This window comes from Eurypyga helias, unplaced genomic scaffold (assembly GCF_000690775.1).
Source record: "Eurypyga helias isolate BGI_N326 unplaced genomic scaffold, ASM69077v1 scaffold8530, whole genome shotgun sequence".
Lineage (NCBI taxonomy): Eukaryota > Metazoa > Chordata > Aves > Eurypygiformes > Eurypygidae > Eurypyga > Eurypyga helias.
Window position 1 is genome coordinate 26884 of NW_010226243.1, and position 18645 is coordinate 45528.

General features: G+C 39.3%; 1 protein-coding gene across 1 annotated transcript in view; it reads right to left on the bottom strand.

The window, feature by feature from the left end:
- Window positions 1-18645, bottom strand: part of LOC104510091 (protein cordon-bleu-like) — a gene marked incomplete at its 3' end in the record, with an annotated part of 43968 nt that overhangs the window by 8662 nt on the left and 16661 nt on the right. The window contains exon 6 of the mRNA XM_010152237.1: window positions 15230-15313. Within this exon, the coding sequence (XP_010150539.1) occupies window positions 15230-15313 (84 nt within the window). The remainder of the gene's footprint in view (window positions 1-15229; window positions 15314-18645) is intronic.

Genomic DNA, 18645 nt, shown 5'->3' on the forward strand with positions numbered 1-18645 from the left:
ACTGTATTTTGGAAATAGATTTTTCATAACTGTCGACAATACAAATATGCAAAGCCAATATGGGGAGAAAGATTAAATTCAAAATATTCCCAAAAGGGAATGGCTAACAAAAAATAGGCAGTCAGCAAATTCAGCTACTCACATTACTTAGAATCTTCTCATAGCTACACGCATATATTTTAAATAATTTTACCATCACCTGATAGTGCAACAGATGGATGACAAAGAAAAAATTTTGTCATACACTATGTCAGACCTAAAAAACCAGAAGAGCTAATCTATAAAGAAAAGGAAAGGGTTATCTATTTGAGATGAAATGTCCCATCAAATGTGGACAGAAGATGGACTTGTAACGACAGATGTGCAGGGAGTTTGGTGAATTTTAAAATGAAGTGAGGAAAAAATGTTGAAAACGCTACGAGTGTCTTTTGGCTCTTTGTCCAAGTGGAACAAAAGCAGACAAGAAAGAAGTAGGAAAGAACACAGGAAAATGCGTGGAGGGAAACAAAACCACAGTCATTATGGTGAAAAATGAAGTGAGTATGTTCACCAGATTTGACCAGAGAGGAAGTCCTTGCAGAAATTAATAGACAAAAATCTGGAAAGGAGAGGAGCAAAGAAAAAGCAGAAGACTTGAATAAAAGTGATGATAGAGTACTGGCTCATGTCCTGGGGAAGGAACAATGAACTAAGGAGACTTTGCAGGACAGAACCCACATTCTGCAAGAAAACTCAGATGATTCCTCATGTTAGCCCAGAAAGATGGCGATGTTAATGCTCACTTGCTGACGTGAAGACAGCAGGGGAAAAGTCACATGAACAGACCTCAAACTGGTAAAGATTCAGTACTGAAAAGAAAGGGGATTAATATATAGATTTTTGAACATGTAATAAACATTCCTGTCCCAGGAATTTAATGCACATGAAGACATGGAATGAGGGTGAACGGAAGAAAACAACCAAAGAAACATCTTAAAACTTACTGAGAGTGGTCTAAAAGCCAATGACAGACCCTAAGGGAAAAATGCACTTTGAAGAAACTTGAAGAAGAAAGAATTACAGAGGAAAATTCACATGGACTCCAAAATTCAATTCAATCCCAGTATGAAAAGAAGACAGAAAAATATCAAGCCAGAAGGAAAACAAGGAAAGAACATTTGAAAAGAGGCTATTTACACTTGGCCTTCGAAGACCATTAGTAGATCTGGTGAGAGCAAACTTGGAAGAGTGAGGATGGAAAAAGCCACATCTTCTAAAAAAAGCCTTTCTAAAAAGGCTGGTTTCCCCTCTCACTTACATTTCTGCACTACGAAAAAACAGATTAGCTCTATCCAAGAGTTTTGAACGATCAAATCAAAAATCAAAATCTGTATTAATGGTCTGGCAACAGGCTTAAGGAAATGGAGAGTTCAAAAGGTCAAAGACCAGCAACAGCAAAAAAGACATTTTCATAATTTCCATTGGTGTTAAGCATTCATCAGTCACAAATAACCACAAAAAGGATCAGAGGTCTTGAGCTAAATGAATTCATCATTGCAGTAAGAGTTTATTTTCTCTAGGTTTACTACTTCTCTTAAATCAATCAGCCAGTGTCGCTGGTTCATGGAAGACAAGTTATTTTTGTGATATATGTCCTTCTGAAATTCAAACTGAACTCTGAAACTACTGAAAAGAATTTTTGCTGCAATAAATTCTTTTAACATATAGGAACCATCAAACCACAAGAGTTGATCATCTTCAATATATTTTCATTGTAGATATGCCAATTTATACTGGAGGAGGAGATGGATATTTCGCATAAAACATAAAAATCTAAAAGTATCTGCTCTAATGTATGTCTTCATAGCCAATATTTATGGAGACCAGAATTATGAATGGAATAGTTACTGGCATGAGTTTTTTGGATGTGTATTTGTTTGGTTTTGAAGAAATAATTTCTGGGTTTTAATGAGAGTATTTTTATTCCAGTTAAATTAAAAAGTGTTTTTCTCCCATTTTAACTAAAGTGTTGTCCTTATGCAAGTTTTCCGGAGACAAGAAACATTAATGACCAATTCTCATTACATTTCAGTGTCTGCTGAGCATCTGACTTTCAGCCTCTGAAAATCTCTACTTTTCATAGCTGTTGATGAATGGAGACAATCTGTACTGTAAGTCAAAGGCAAATTTCCATCAAGATCTGCAGAACTTCCCTAAAGTCAAACGAGTTGCTCTGATTCACTCAAGCTCAGGGAACCGACTTCCAGCTCCAGTCCCTAATCCAATTCCCACACAAATACTCTGTTAATTCAGAATGAAGTTGTGCAACTACTTTCCCTTTTGAAGTGTTTGGTACTGTAGGTGTTTAGCTAGAGGTAGAAAAATAAAATCAACCAACTGTCAGAGCAAATTTTCAAAAAGGAAACTTTACACTTTTTAATGACAAAACACTGCCAAAAATACTACTGAAAAACAATGCAACCTCTGAAGATTTTAGAACTTAAATTAGAAGAACAAATCAACTTTTGAACTCTGATATTAGTGCAAATCTTAACACACATCCTAATTACAGAGTCACTAAGACAATTCTAGCAACATGAATCAGAAGTTAACAGCCAGGAATTTTACTCTTTCAATTAGCGCTTTCAGATCATCGGGATATGCATGTGTGTGTACATACATGTATCTATGTACAAACACAGGTACATAGACACACAGAAGATTTATTACTTCATTTAGCTCTCTCAGCCATCTGTATGCACATTTGTGTGTCTATGTACACTTAACTTACACACATTGAGCACAACAGGCTGAGTCTGAAACCCTAAGGGGTGGCCTGAGCAAATCTCCAAATTGTATCTGCAGCTTCTATGCTGAGAATTTCTAGCAGCAAATAATGGCACTGAAGCAGTCTTTTAAGGAGGTATGACAACTTGCTGCAGAATACAAAAAACTAAAGACAAACTCAAATCCAGCATGTTCATAGCTTGATGCTCAAGTACTGAAGTCAGTAAATCATTTTGAATTATAACAGATTAAAATTTAGCCCCAGATCAACATCAGTGGTCAGGAGTATAAGGGTGAAGAGAAGGTTTAGAGGCAAGACTCTCCTCCTGGACAACAGGTAGAGCACATCCAGGTGTCGTACACATCCATCTTCTGCTTCATAGTATCTACAGATCAATACCTACAGAAATTAAGCTGGTCCCATTAAAGGAGATGAACAATTTGGAGAGAAAATACATATGCTTATACACTGAAGAAGTCATAAGCAAATTAATTTCAGGATCTGCATCGTGCAAGAGCATGGAATTCCAATCTAAGCTTCCTCTCCATCTTGGATGATTCTCCAAAGGCTACCCTCTTTGGAGAATAATCACTATCCTGAACATGCTGGCAAAAATCATGGAAGTTCAATAATTGGGCACAGAAGAATGGGTTCAGAATAAAGAAGCAGACCCCATCTGAATTTTCTTAGAATTATATTCAAACATTACTTCAAACATCCTTGGACTTTTAATTTTTTTCCTATTGTGAGCACCCATTATTATCCTTTTAACTGACTTTGCCTAGGCCAGCCCACCTTCTAAACAGAAGTGAAGCGAGAATATAGGATACTGCAAAGTGACTGGAAGTACAGCTGTGCTAGAGCCCAAGCTACTTCAGCCTTTTCCTACATTATATAATTTCATATAAAAATATGAAGATAAAAATCTTCCTTTGCAGTATAATATAGCCAACTAAGTTTCTGCAAGTCTATAAATTCAGTACTATATCCTTAGGTCACCAGAGCTTGACTTGTGAATGTTTTTTATTCCCAAGCAAATAACTTTCCCACTATGGACAGCCTTGTTTCCTTTGTCAGTGTAGTGTGAAACAATAAGAAATCACAGGTCTCCGACTTATTTATTCCCACTGGCTAGAGTATTCCAAACCACTGGAGTGCAGTCCCCACTGAGGAGCTGTGGCTGAAACTTCTGAAGCTCAGTCCCAGATTTAACTGACAATGAAGTTCAAAAGTGTGGGAATAGATAGAACATGTACCTACGCTTGGACTTTCACTGGCAAAATTACATCTTAAACAGGGCAAGCACGCTGAGAATTCTGCTTACTTCTTTGGGTATGTACCGCTTCAGATAACAAAGTAAAACCTGCTTTTGCAACAAATTATTGGTCGGTGAAAGCCGCTCCCTTCCTTTGCCACTGCTTGCAACTCATCTTCTACAAGACTTAACATGTTTACTTTGGGGTTTTCTCCTTCCCCAGTGAGAGAACGCTCTATAAATTAAGCAACTTCAAGGGGTTTATCTGTGTCAACTGTCCAACAAAGGTCTTAAATTTTCAAAGATGACAGTGAAAGTGTTAAAAGGTCTTTGTCCATACAGAAGAGAACCTGAAGTAGCAAAAGAAAGAATGATTTTCAAGTGGCCTAGTGTCGATAATGGCTAACAACTCATAAAGGATATGAGTTGTTAGCCATAAACCCAAAAACCCCAATGCATGATCAGATACCCTGATGTATAGTTGTGCAACTATTTGGCAAGGGTTTAAAAAGTCAAAATGTACCCCCACCCCAGATGATGTTAAACAGCATTTGAACACACATCTACAAAGGTAGCAGACCCTATACTATTTTCACCCTCAGCGTGATGCTTTCTTTTGATGTAATAGTCAGCCACAGGAAATTAAAAGCAGAACAAGATATTGAAACAGTTCACGATCCACAGCAAAAACATTAAGAAGCCTCAAAGCACTGCCTTCCCATAGATAGAGGATAAAGTGGGCTTTTTTCCTTAATTCAAACAGGTTGCATAGAATATTTTCTTTGAAAACATGGTTTTTTTCCTTTTTTTCTTTTGAGAGCGGGGGAGGAAGGTGCCACAACTTTGGAAAGGCAAGTTGCTTTTAATTAAATACTAGTTAACGACTTGGACTGACTCGTACAATTGCCAGTATTTTTAGCTATCTTTCTGACCTGTAACCCTCCAACTAGAACAAGGACCTCGTTTAACATTAGTTAAATTTAGACAGCGCCACTATCCACTGTTACCCTCCCTCCCACCGCCGCTGCACTAATCTCCCATTTGAGCCAGCTGCTCAAATGTTTACATCTGAAGGGCTTTCTCTGTTAGTGCAGAAACGGTCTCTGCGTAGGATCTCTCATCTGTACATCTGCCAGAATCAAGGCAAGAAAGGCCTGGCTGCTGGAATTCTTGATTAATAAATAGTCTTAAATGTTTCTTCTTCCCTCCCCCCTTCTGTCAAATCCATTGCCATTAGGTTTTTACAAGGCAAACCTCCACGGTGCACTCTTTACTGGCCTGACTCTTGTCCTATGCAAACAAGTGTAAATCAGAACCAGCTCCGTTCAGAGCCCGTGAAATCACACCATCTCTGTGCTGAAACCAGGAGAGATCACAATCGGGATGTGTACCCGAGCATTTGCTGGGATGAAGAAAATGTTATAATCAGAGGGAGGGTGCCCCGGGGGGAACACAACACTAACAACCATAAATCTGCTAGTAATCTCTCCATCTCGCTGTGTCAGTCTACGTCACAGACTGCCCACACAGCTCATGTCCTAGGCATCGGTCGCACCTGGCTCTCTCACCAGGTCACCCAGGAACTGAACTAGCCAAGCACTCGAACAGGTGCTTGGTGTGACACTGAAAAAGGCAGTGGGTGCAATGCCTACGCCTAAAGCTACTCGCTTATTTAAGAACTCTGCGGGGCTACGTCTCGCTATTTAGCTTGATCTGATTTCTCTTCTGGCCTTCCAGCTGACCGTTTATAAAACCAGAAATACTTGCATTAGTTTCCCCAAGTATTCTGAGATCTGCTTAAAAGTGTAAATGCTATTAAAAAAAAAAAAGAAAATGGATCTGACTGGAGGTATTACTACTCCATGATGCTGTGAAAGTCTTTAAAAAGACTGACTGCTATTTGTCACACTCCTTCCTCTCTTCAGCTTGCATCCCAAAATGCTGCCAAGAACCCAAATGAAACATTAAACACTGGAGAGTAAGAGAAAAAGCTATGTCTGAAATTATTTGTAATCATTTCTGCTAAGCTCAAAGGGGAAGATCAGTATTGGAGCTACGCGTGAAAGACCAGTAGAATTGTTAGGGGAACAAATCCCTCATTTGTTTATTAAAAAAAAGAAGAATGAATGTGAAACATCTGCACGGACTACAGGCACTAGAAGGTCTCTTTTTGTAGTGATGAACAACTGAGCAGCACACACAGTGCTCTATGGTCTTTGCTTCATACACACAACTCCTCTTTAAGTCAAAGGGAGACCTGTAAGGCCCACTAAGCCTCATGTAGATTTAACTTCACATGAGAGAACTAAGCCATAAGGTTCACTCAGGAAAACTTTTCCATCAAAGTAAAATGCGTTGTGTCCTGTCAGCAAATGCTATTTTGCAAATCCTCCCTCACCTGCCATAAAGACGTTATTGAGACATAGGGTTTTCACACGCTACCAAGCAGCTCAGTTTTGCCAACCAATAATGCACAGAACAAATACGTGTGGAAATCATGAGATCATCTAATTAAAAGAAATGTTATTGTTTGCCACTACTTTTAATGAAATTGAGTCTTCACTGTCCACAGAAGAGGCTGGAAAAGAACCAAATCCTATTAGCGCTCATGCCTCAGAAATTGTTTGCAAAAGAAAATAAATCGTACCTTTACCGGTGCTGAAAATCTTCACTGTATCTAAAATGTACTTATGCTGATAGGATATTTTAGACTAACACAATAAATCTGTGGTTACATGCAATTCAGATCAGGCCACTACAAAACCAGGTGTTACTGCCTGAAAAAAGAAAATTCTACTGCATATCAGAAATATGGAGTCGATGACATACAATTAGCCATTTCTGATTTCGCCTAGTAAAGGGCACTGGCATAAATACACACTAATCCTTTCATTACAGTGGTTAAATTTGGAAAGCTTTACAAGAAATATTTTGGATATCCATCATTAAATCAAACAGAAACGTACTTTGCAGTGGAATTAATAATTCCCTGACTCATTCCCAGACCATCCCAAACTTAAACACAAAAAGCATTTTACGTACACAGAAATATGCGAGACTTTTTAAAGGAACTACATCTCTGCTTATCCAGCTGCAGAAAAGCCTGATCCTGGCATAAACTTTTTTTTTAAAGGTGGTATTTTCCACACCACTGCATGCTTGCCAGTTACACTAAGAACAATATGCTGAATAAATTATGACCAAATATGAACTACAAGGCTATTATACACTATTACGGGGCTCCGGTAATATTAAACACCAAGGAAGCAAAGCCTGAGTGGTTGAGATGTCACCAGAAAATCTCAAATGGAATTTAAGTTTGTCTTTGGGTTTTTTTTTAATGTCCTTTTATTAATGCAAATTAAAAGCCATTGGTCTTATTAGCTGCTGCTTTATTCTATTTTTTCCAGTGAGTTAACTTCAGAACTTTTCAGCGAAATCAGTAACAAAAGATGAATCAGACATAAAAGGATTTGGGTGGTTAAGGGTGTGTCACCAGGTCTTAATTAAACATCCGAGGGAGATATCTGAGCCAACTTACTCCAGACTGACTGGGTACATCCACAGCATAGCCAACGATGCCATGCGGCCCAGGTCTGGGAGCCGAATTGCCTACGCTAACACAGCTTAGCATGTGGCTGTTCGGTTGGGCCTCCCCAGCCCACACCACTTCGTGCTTTGCCTTCGATAAACCTGGCACATACCCTTCTGATGCACTTACTACCGTTCTGGAACCAGAATTCTGCTTCTGGGCATGCTGAGCGTGAAAACTGCAGAGAAACTATGCTCCTAACCTCCTGCCTGAACTCCATCAAGATCCATACAATTGGCAAACCTCTCCATCAGCCAAGGGGCTTGACCCAATAGGTGCAGTTAAAGCACAACTGAGAAACCTGGCTCCACAGAAAACACAACTGCTAGAACAGACAACCGGGGTTATTTCTCTCCTGTCTTGTCCTCCCCGTGACCCAAGTTCAATGACTCAGGAAGAATATGGTAAAACCAAGTTCAAAACCTTCTTCTAGTTGAGAAAAACCAAACTTCCCCCTTCTGGGGAGCAGAGAGATTATTCTCTGTTCAACAACATGAGTTTAGCTAGAAAGAGGCTGAGATTAGGGCACTCGTCTGGGCAGGGAGCAACGGCCATTTGGCTCCTCCAGTTCTAGCTCCAGTGACTACATACGTCCTGGATCTAACATCTGCTTAGCATAAAACACAGAAAAAACATCTCTGGCGCTGGAACCCGAAGCTGCCACCGCACTTAAGTTATTTCGTTACTGGTCTGAACAGTTAAGCTTGCTCTTGCTCTCTCTTTCTGAGTCACTGAATGTTTGGGTATTTTTACAAAAGGGCGCTTCCCACATCAAGAATACCTCACAGCTTTGTTCCAGGCATTCTCCAGCCCAGCAAGTATGTTGGTTTTCTTCGCAAAGCAGGAAATCATTCTCTCAATACATGGTCCCAAGAGATAGAAGACGACTGGCTGGTACCTCTAAAGGCAGAGGAGGGAACTGAACTTCCCTCTCACATTCTGGTTACCAGGGGTAGGCTTTCAGAGAAAAAGCTTTGAACACCTACATCTAGCAGCTGACTCAAGGTTTAAGTCCTGAGCAGAGGCAGGTAGCAGACACAGATGGACAGGGTTTAACGTGCAACTCCTGCTGTGCTTCAGTGGCTTCAAAACTTGGGAAATCTGACTCTGGGATGCTCCGATACAGCATCCAACAGAACCCTGCGCTGCCATGGGGTTTAAAACCGGCACTGCCAGGCATAGCTGTTCCCTGTTCCTTTTGCAGATATGACCTTCCTCAAGTCCTTTAGCTTCGACCTGATCCATTTCTCTTTGTCCATCTCCGAACGTTTCTTGAGAATATTTCCTCAAAAACGTCCTGCAAAATCCACCCCAGTTAAACTGAAGTTTCCGAGCTGTCTTTTTAAAAGCAGCATCTTGAATGCAATGTGTTGTGATGATGTTACTCTGAGCCATGCAATTTTATGTAAAGATGCAGGTTCTGGCAACCACTGACTCCGTGACACTCTTTTGGTTTTAATAAAGCCTTCGCCATCACAAAAACATGTTTAGAAATGTGACCTCTAGAAACCTAACGCTCAGAAGACGAATGGAGAGAAGGGAAGTCCACCCTAAATGATTTGTTTTCAAATCTCATGATCTTAAGCCACTTTTGTGTGGTAAGGGCAAGAGCTGACAAGTGATTTTTGAATGCATGAAGCTGGCAATCTTGTGGTAGTACAAACTGAGCAGCGCAGACAGAACAGGGGTCAGCCGACACGTCTCTCCACCAGATACTGTTTTTAATAGCTTGTAGCTTTACCATGCGTTACCCATAGATGCTGAGACTTTCCATTCCAGGTGTCTGCCCCAGGCTAATTTTTTAATTTTTTTTTTTTTTTTTAACCAGAGTAGTTCAGCTGGTTCTGAGATTTTATTTTATGGTTTTTTTACACTACCTCCAAGGACCTTTTCTCTGAAGAGGTCTAGTAACACCACGCTTTGGAGCAACAACTTGAAGCCTGGTGGCAGGCAGCCACTGTTCCAAGCTCGCTCCTTCTGCTATCACACACCGTATGAAAAATCTGAAAACATTGTATTATGTAAAAATATCTATGATTCACATGAACGAAGACAGTTAATATCCTGTAAGTGCACACCACAAAAGGAGGTGAGTACAGCCGCATTTCTTCAGCAGTCGCAACTTGGCTGAAAGGCATCCACCTTCACGGTCCACCTAATCTATCCCTCTGTTCCAAGACTAAATCAAGTATGTGTAGCTCATCCTCTAGACATTTTTGGAGGTTTTATAGATTAGGTGATGATAAGGATTTCAGAGTCTCTTTAATAACTTGTTCCCTTGTCAAACTGCCACGTCGCCAGATTTCCACACACCCCCCCCCCAAGTTATATTTTCATTGTTATATATATACAGCACATTATTTCTTGTCCTGCCCTCAGGAGACGAGGAGAAAGAAAGCTTATCAATGTCATCTTTGCCACCTATTGGAATTATCTGAATGCTAGTCACAAGCCAGTTGGCTCTGGCAAACCTTTTTTCTTATCAAGGAAAGTTAACAATAGAACGTTTAGCGTTTACACAATATTTTTACACAGAATGTAAAAATAAAACTAACTTCACTGTGATAGTGAACCTTATCCTGAGAACTCTAGTATTTAATAACTGTATTTTTCTTGTAGTCATGTCAATAGTTGCACAAAGGAAAACATTTATAACTATACTGATCTTCCCTAGTGTCATCCTCTGGAATCTACTGTCTATAGGCACCCCATAACAGAAGATGGTTGGGGACAGACCAGTCAGCTGCAGTACTGAGGCAACTCTCTGTACTCAAGTTTGTTGAGTTTTATGTTCTGCAAACAAAATCACACTCAGCAAAATTGTTTCAGGGTCACCTATGCCTTCGACAGTGTACACATATAGTTCTAACTCTACAAAATACAACTGAACTATCCCAGGATTTGACTCTTCTAGTACCAATAAACCCATGTAACCAACATTATCCTAAGCATTGCTGGGAGACCAAGAACATGGGAACAGGAATTTAAACTGAATGTGACTGTCGTACAAGGAAATACTACAAGTAGATGGCTGTTAACTTCCATTAGATGACAAGGGAAGTATTCTCATTCCTACTGCCCTAAACAGTACCTGGCCACGTGAGGTGAAATCCTTCCCAGTAGATGCTGTTAACCCATCACCTGGGACCTGACATGGTTGAAGAGAAATCACATTTCCAATCACTTTTGCATAACTGTACTTGATCCTTCTTCCAAACACTTCTGAATTTGGAAAATGTATCATGATTGATATAACTCCTGCCATCAATGAGGGCATGAAAATTACAGTACATTAAGAACAAATAAGGCCCTGAAAAAGTAAATAACAGATTTTTTTAAAAAGCCTTTATAGGGAAAATAGCTGTTCCCACCATTTAAGAAGTGACTTCCAAGGATACTAATGCACTATAAGTCCTGATGACTGTTTTTCAAATCTTGGCGGAGTGTTTTTCTTCTGGAATATGATCTTGCAATTATACAAGTACTATGAATAAGAAAATACACCTACCTTAAACGTATCTGACAACTGTCTGGAATTTGAAATAACATTCCTTCTCCCTGATAGTTTGTTCATGAACATACATTATAATAGGCATGACAGATTTATTAAGCAGGGAAGTACTGGATTATCTCCTTCATTTAGGTTCACTGATTCTGTTATGAGTAACACCTATATTCAGACATACACTCAAGACCAGACTTTTTAAAAATGATCCTGATGAAAATCCTCTAACACTGCTCTGCTGAAGTGCTGTTTGAACTAGAGAAACCTCGTGTGATAAGACTTTGTGCTGAAGTTTCAAATCCTCTGATAAGTGCCCCTGGCTGTACTTCTAAATATTTTTCCCAAGCTGATTTATTACATAAACAAATTCCACATCAGAGATACAGGTCGTTCAGCACTGGGGATGCGTTTTTTTCACTCTTGATTTATGAAAAGGCCCCCAAAATAAAACCAGCTAATTTTAGTACGGCGTTCCAAATATCGGGTTTCACCTTCAAGAGCTGTTCATTTGAGGACAGTGACACCAAGCGGCAGAGATGACTTAAGCTCCTTTTTTTCCCCAGCTGTTGATAAATTCTAGCTCTGGCTGTCTTTGCCACACAAAAAGCTGAATATGGTTAACTGTGCTGCAACTTCCAACAGCTTTATTTGTATATTGTATTTATACACCAGCGTATTTCAATAGCATTCAATTTGTGAAAAGTTAACCCGGATACGAGACCCATCTGCTTAGCACAAAACTGGAACAGGTTAAAGGAAAACATTTCTGCTTCATTTAAAATACACCACTAGATTTCATTCAATACACCGCTAGATTTCAGATCCTTTGCTGAGGTGTGGTATAATGAAATGCTGCACTCTGAGCACTGTCATGAAGAATTCTTTTCTCGCATTTTTATGCTCCTACTCTCTAAGGTGTTAACAAATTTTTCTTTTTTTGCCTTCATTTTTGTTGACACCGTAAGCAAACATCCTTTCACCTCAAAATAAGTGTTGTTTTTCCCATCTTGACTTTAGAAATCTACTTCCTCATCAACAATCTATTAGAAGCATTAATAATTACAATAATAGATAAATACGGTGCTGAGAATGGTTTGGTGGTTAAAAATCAAATATAACTTGTGCTTGAATAAATACTAAGAATCTCGTATTTCTTACACCTTTAATCCATTCCTTCATATTGCACAGTTTAAAAAAAAAAAAAAACAAAAAAAAACAACAACAACAAAAAAACCCCACGTGATTTACCCTTACCCAGAATGGAATCACAACTTCTACAATTCAGTGCACACCACCACCACCACATAATAGTGAGAAAAGCATTTAAACTAGACATACTGAAGTTTGTGCCCTTACCTCAGCAGTACTTTGTGAGTTCCCTATTTCCTTATAGGCAAGAAAAATGTTGCTGATCTAGCCAGTGTAATCTCCTGGCACTGTGATGAAGGCAATGGCAAACTATTTCCCTTCCAGAAATACACCTGAAACTTTGGCTACGATTCCTCCACAGAAAGGCAAAACACTTTCAAGATGACCCAAAACAGTAGCAGAAAGTAGACCTGAGGAAACTGCAAAAGAGGAAGCCTCTGCTGGAGGGTATCTTGCCAAAAGCCCTATCTTAGCTCAATGAAACTTCTATATAATGAGCTCTAAATGTTTATTTCACATGTATGGCTATGTAAGACACCACCTATTTTGAATAAGGATGATCAGTTTCACTGAAGAAATAAGAGAGGATATTCCACTTGAGCAAGTGGAATAAAGGAATTACCCAGAATGATCAAGGGTCCCAAAGTCTAGCCCACAACAAATTGCTAAGTTGAATTTTTAAAATTATAAAGTGCTTTCATCAGCATTTCCGCTCAAATTTTATCTTAATACAACTCATCTGTGCCAACTAGCTATGCCAAGCTGATAGTATTTGAGAATTTTTCACTTCAGACATCACAGCTGTTGACCTATTTCTTGAAGCCCATCTAGACTGTTCAAAGGACGGACCTCCTGTGCTGCTGATTAGGTCTGTTGGACTTACTTCCTACATCTTCAGCAAGATTTAACAAAATAGTACCAAATTAAATGGAACTACGTCAATACATTCAAGTAGTTACTTATGTCCTAGTGGGATCAGTGCTCATACAAATACAGGTGTCAAGCCAGAAGTGGAAGACTCAAGCACCAAACAATGGCTTGAAGACTAAAATTAAATCCTTTACATGTTCATGTAATTCAATAAAAGAAATAATTTTTTACCTCTTCAAGATTCCTTGGCTCCCTATCACCTGTGCCTTTAGAAGACAAAGTCCAAGAAACTGTCCAAGACAGTTTTGAAAACCTTTTTTCATCAATGTCAAAGGAAAAACAAAGATGGGTGATTTACCCTGCAAGATTCCCTGCAAAATTTCAGACATGTTTCTCTTCTGAGGAAATCACCACACAGTAGTGTAAAAGACAGTTCAGAGTACCTGAACTACCTTCATGTCCTCACTTGGAATCCCTCCTCTTTCTCTACCTCCTCTTCTAGCACTTGTGTTTCAAGACACTGAGATTAAATGTATAATGGCAGTGAACACAAAACAGAGGATGATTTTATTTTGGCAGTATTTTTCATGGATTTTCTACACTTTGGCCTAGTATAACTCACTTACCCACATCACCCTCCACTAGGATTCTATATTAACAGGGGTGTCTCACTGAAACACTCATCTTTATAGTGTTACCCACATTTTTAGTGTCATAAGCAGCTTTCCTATTTCAGCTTTCTTCATTATGAAGTCTTCACAGATTTTCAGTGAGGTGTTTTTTAACCTCACAACCAATCACTTCATCTACTTCTCCCTCTTGACTTCTATTAACTTTTTTATCTGTGATTTGTTTTCTGACTCCTCCATCTTCCCCACGACCTTCTGTCACCCTTCTCTGTGACTAGTGAGCAGTACATTTTACAGATCAGCACTCCTTTTACAAATTCCTCTCTGTGAAATGGGGATTCAGAGCTAAACCTCACATTTCAGGCTTCTATCATGTCATCAACAGAATCTTGCCCAGGTTTTGAAAACATGGTAGCAAAAAGCCAAATAATTAAAAAAAGCAACAAAAAGACACACCATTTACACACGTTTACCTTATTGCAGCCTTCCAGTACCTGAAGGGGCTACAATGAAGCTGGGAGGGGACTTTTTACACGGGCCTGTAGTGACAGGATAAGGGGTAATGGGTTTAAATTGAAAGTGGGGAGGTTTAGATTAGATATCAGGAAGAAGTTCTTCCTGGAGAGGGTGGTGAGGCACTGGAACAGGTTGCCGAGAGAAGCTGTGGATGCCCCATCCCTGGAAGTGTTCAAGGCCAGGCTGGATGAGGCTTTGAGTAACCTGGTCTAGTGGAAGGTGTTCCTGTCCATGGCAGGGGGGTTGGAACTAGATGGTCTTTAAGGTCCCTTCCAACCGAAACCATTCTATGATTCTATGATTAATCCACCAGAACAGCCTTACAAAAATATTTAGGACTCATGCTTCCTAACTAGATGCCTAAACTAAGTGGTCTGTCAGGCACTTTAAAACCTTTCTAAATGTGGTTGACGGGATTTTAGTAATCCAAAACTGAAGTACTTAAAAATATTTTCGGATATTTCCAGAGTTTAAAACAAAAGTATTCTCTACCTCCAAAATACTTAAGAAACAAATGGAATGCTGCCATGCTGCTGAAGACATGTAAAGGGATAAAAACGAGGTGCGGTTTTATAAGAAGAAAAACCCCTCTAAATGTCACTGATAAGGCAAACATACCCTTGCATCGTGCAGTACTGTCACTGCCTTACAGTGACAAAACCTATGTCCTTGGTTAGAACACGTTTTGCTCACAACTGTTTACAATTTAACTTTGAAAGAGACTTTATTTATAGTGCAGCTACCAAGTTTTATTTGAAGACAGTGCAGTGCATTTTTTCATCATCAAGATAGGCAAACCGTGCACTCACATAACTAAGGCTGCTAATAAGTAAGCTATTTCTACTTCTACTTGGCTAAGCATCAGGAATAGCAGTGGTTTCTGGTTATTGAAACTGCAGGATCTAATAGGAATGCAGTAGCATCTACAAGCCACGTTAGTACTTACATCCAAGCTTCCTTCACTTGTAGATGCAGAACTAAAAACATCCTCCTCACCACAATCTCTGTTCATCCCCAAGTTTTCTTCTGTCTGCAACACAAACAAGTATCCTACACAGCAGTAGCAAAGGAAACAAAACAGCAAAAACATGCCAGAACAAAGCATCAAACCTCGTCCCAGAACTAAGACAAACTGTCTCCATAGTGCAGGACCTGACTGCTGAGGCAGACTGCGAAATTTCTCTGATGTAGGCCAGGCCCTAAGAAAGATTTAACAATGTAATGAAACAGATCAATTCTTGGGCAAGGAGGAAAACAGGTGGTAGCACCAGGGACCAGACTGCAAGTCTCTGCTATACCCACAGACACAGGGGCACAAGCAGAGAACTTGTTCCCTGACACTTGTCAAGGACCGGACGGTTTCTGTGCGCCAGCATATACCCTACTTAGGCCTAGATCCCATGATTGTCTGCACAGGACCTCTGCTCTACTAGATTGCTTAGCAGTGCCAATTTGATCTGGATTTAGCCTCAGGCACATGACTACATTTCACATCAAAAAGATATGGAGTTCATGCCACCTTTATGTTTTTGATGCCAGGAGAACAGAGGGTAACTGATCCAGCATAAAATTAGAATGGAGAGAACAAGATGATACCTGATCTGGCATTAAGCCTGTCAGTACAAAGTTAACCAAAGAAATACTTTCAACAAATTCGTATTAACCAAGAGAAGAGGGCTCTGCTTTCATTCTCTGTCATGCTGTTTTTAATACAGCACAAAGTTTTTTTTTAAAGTTAGATTTAGTGTATTGTCATACCATGATTACTGGTTTCAGTGAGCTAGCTGAGAAAGAAAGCATGTGTGGGGCCATGGAAATCTGAGCATAGGCCTGTAGTGTGCAGTGACACCTGATCTAGGACAGTCTGCAACACAGGCTAATACTCTTCGTCACTTGCAAAAGAAATTGCCTTCTCCTTGTAAAGGACTGCAACTCTGCAGCGCTACTACTGTACAAGACTTGGGACAATTCTTGCTATCAGCTAGTTCTAAAATACAGACTGTGCACAACCTCATACAGACACACACAGAATCACTGCAAACCATAATGCAAACAAAGAAAAAAATAAAAATAATAAGCAAAAGCAACTTAAGTCATCTGGTGGAGTAAAAATGTAAAAATAACTGTAAAGAGCAGAGTTTAAGAACTCTGAGACTTTGATTCCACTGACCTGAAATTGCAGGGCATCCCATCGTATAATCCCTTCATAAACCTACCAAATCCTTTCTTAGAAGAACTTATATAATTTGCCCTCATTCTGCTTACTAAGTCTGTTCAGCAGTTTCACTGCTGTTTTGGATAGAAATCTTCTGCAACACCAAGTCAGATGCTTTATGATCAGTTAACACCTGTTTGCTCCTGCCTGCTGCACTATTCTTCAGTCTTCAGGAATTCTTCTGTCTACTCGGGTTCAAACTCCCACAGGTTTGTATTGAAAAGACAACAAGGACTTCCTTGCTGGACTAAAGAAACTGGTTTTAGTTTCTTTTCCCACAGAGTATTTGTCAATTGAAACAAAGAGTCAAATACATAAACGATCAAAAAATGTCAATTAACTTGGCAGAACTAGCAGCAAGAAAGACACCTTTCCCTTGGATTTAGAAGCTGTTTCTGCTACTTGTTTGTACAGTTCCTACTTTTTCCCAGGTTGAATACTACTGGTAACTTGTTAATTGATCCTCAATATCCTTAGCATCTATTAAAATTTGCATTTTAAAAACTCTGAGAGTACCACCTCATGTGTCTCTGATTAACAAGCATGAGGAAGAAGACAGGAAAAAAGAGAGGAGTTGCCAATCCTGGGACACTCACCCCAGGCTCAGCTGTGAGCTCACTGCAGTAAGCACAGAGCTGGGGTGCTTCATAGCAACCTCTTATAAGGTTGCAAGCGTAAATATTTTATAAATTAAATCTAAGCTGTTTCCGGACTCAGAACTCCAGGAGCACACACTTCATACTGAAGCTCAAGAAAATGGAATCCTATAGTTAGAGGACTAACTATAATGCAGAAACTGCGTGCCATTATATTATGTGGTTCTTGCAGAGGAAGCGCAGCCCCGCAGTGTGTTCTGTAGAGGATCAAGCTGAGATCCCTTGTTTACTAGATTCTTCCAGGCAGATACAGCACTATTGCTCCAGTTACGCTTTTGTTCCCTTCTTACAGAGAAGGGAAACACTCTGAAAAGTGACTGACTTCCCATCTCATCAAATACATTTTCCATGCCCTTTGTAAGATGTTAAGAATACCTCGGCATCCATGACAGGTTTTTCAACACAGTAATTCCCAGTGTCCACAAAGGAAGCTATTGGCCAGCAAAGATACTTCAAATTAGATCACAATCAAAAGGACAGACAACTAATAAAGATTTTGGAAACCTTTCACCGTTTTAAGAAGATGACTGAGAAGGCTGGAAGGGTAAGTGAAACACCAGTCCATTAACAATATGTTTCTTAGTACCAGTTATCAGACACACATTTTATAATTTCACTGCAAAAGCCTTGGAGGGCTTTTTAAACCAGACAAAAGAAAATTCTCTTTATACTCTGACACGTCAGAGTATTAAATACTTTATAATCAAAATCAGTTGACAATGATATTTGTAGCGAAGGATGCAAAAAGCATAAAGTTAAAAGCCAAGCACTGTTATATGTTCTTGAGTTAGAAAGTTTTTCTCTATTTAATTTCTGTGATAAATAACCAATTTTTCATAAAAGCACCTCAACTGAAGAAAATTGGTTTATACGAAACTTCTTTTTTAATTTTTCCAACTCAAGATTTAAAACAAAGTTAAAAATGCCTAACATGCACCCCAGCAGATACTGATCTTTCAGTTTATTACTCCTTCTAGTACCGCAAGTTATTTCTTCTATACATGATTTCGTTGGTTTTAGAGACTTGGAGATGCCAATAGCATAACTGGACAGAGCTTCCTAAAGACAGAAATGCTTCAAACCAGATTATCATCCATGCACAGAAGAGTTAATAAGACACTTTTACTTGATATCTTAATGCATTCTATATTACATCAGTTCTTTCATAAATGCATTTGTAATCTGATCACTACCAATAAGCAGACATAAGTTGCCTGAAGCTACTGACATTTGTTAACTGAATGTACAGCATTAAAAAAAAATATTTTAAAAAAATTAAATGGTGAATATGCCTGACTCCTTCAATAAGCAGCTGGTATCTTCTTCATCAACTGATTAAACATAGATTATGCATCTGCTAACAGATTAATCCTTGGAAGAAAGACACAGGAAAAAAAGAAAAACAAGACCAAGAAAAACAAGACAAAGAAGATGAAGATGGGAGAGGAGAGGAGAGAGGAGAGAGGAGAGAGGAGAGAGGAGGGAGGAAGA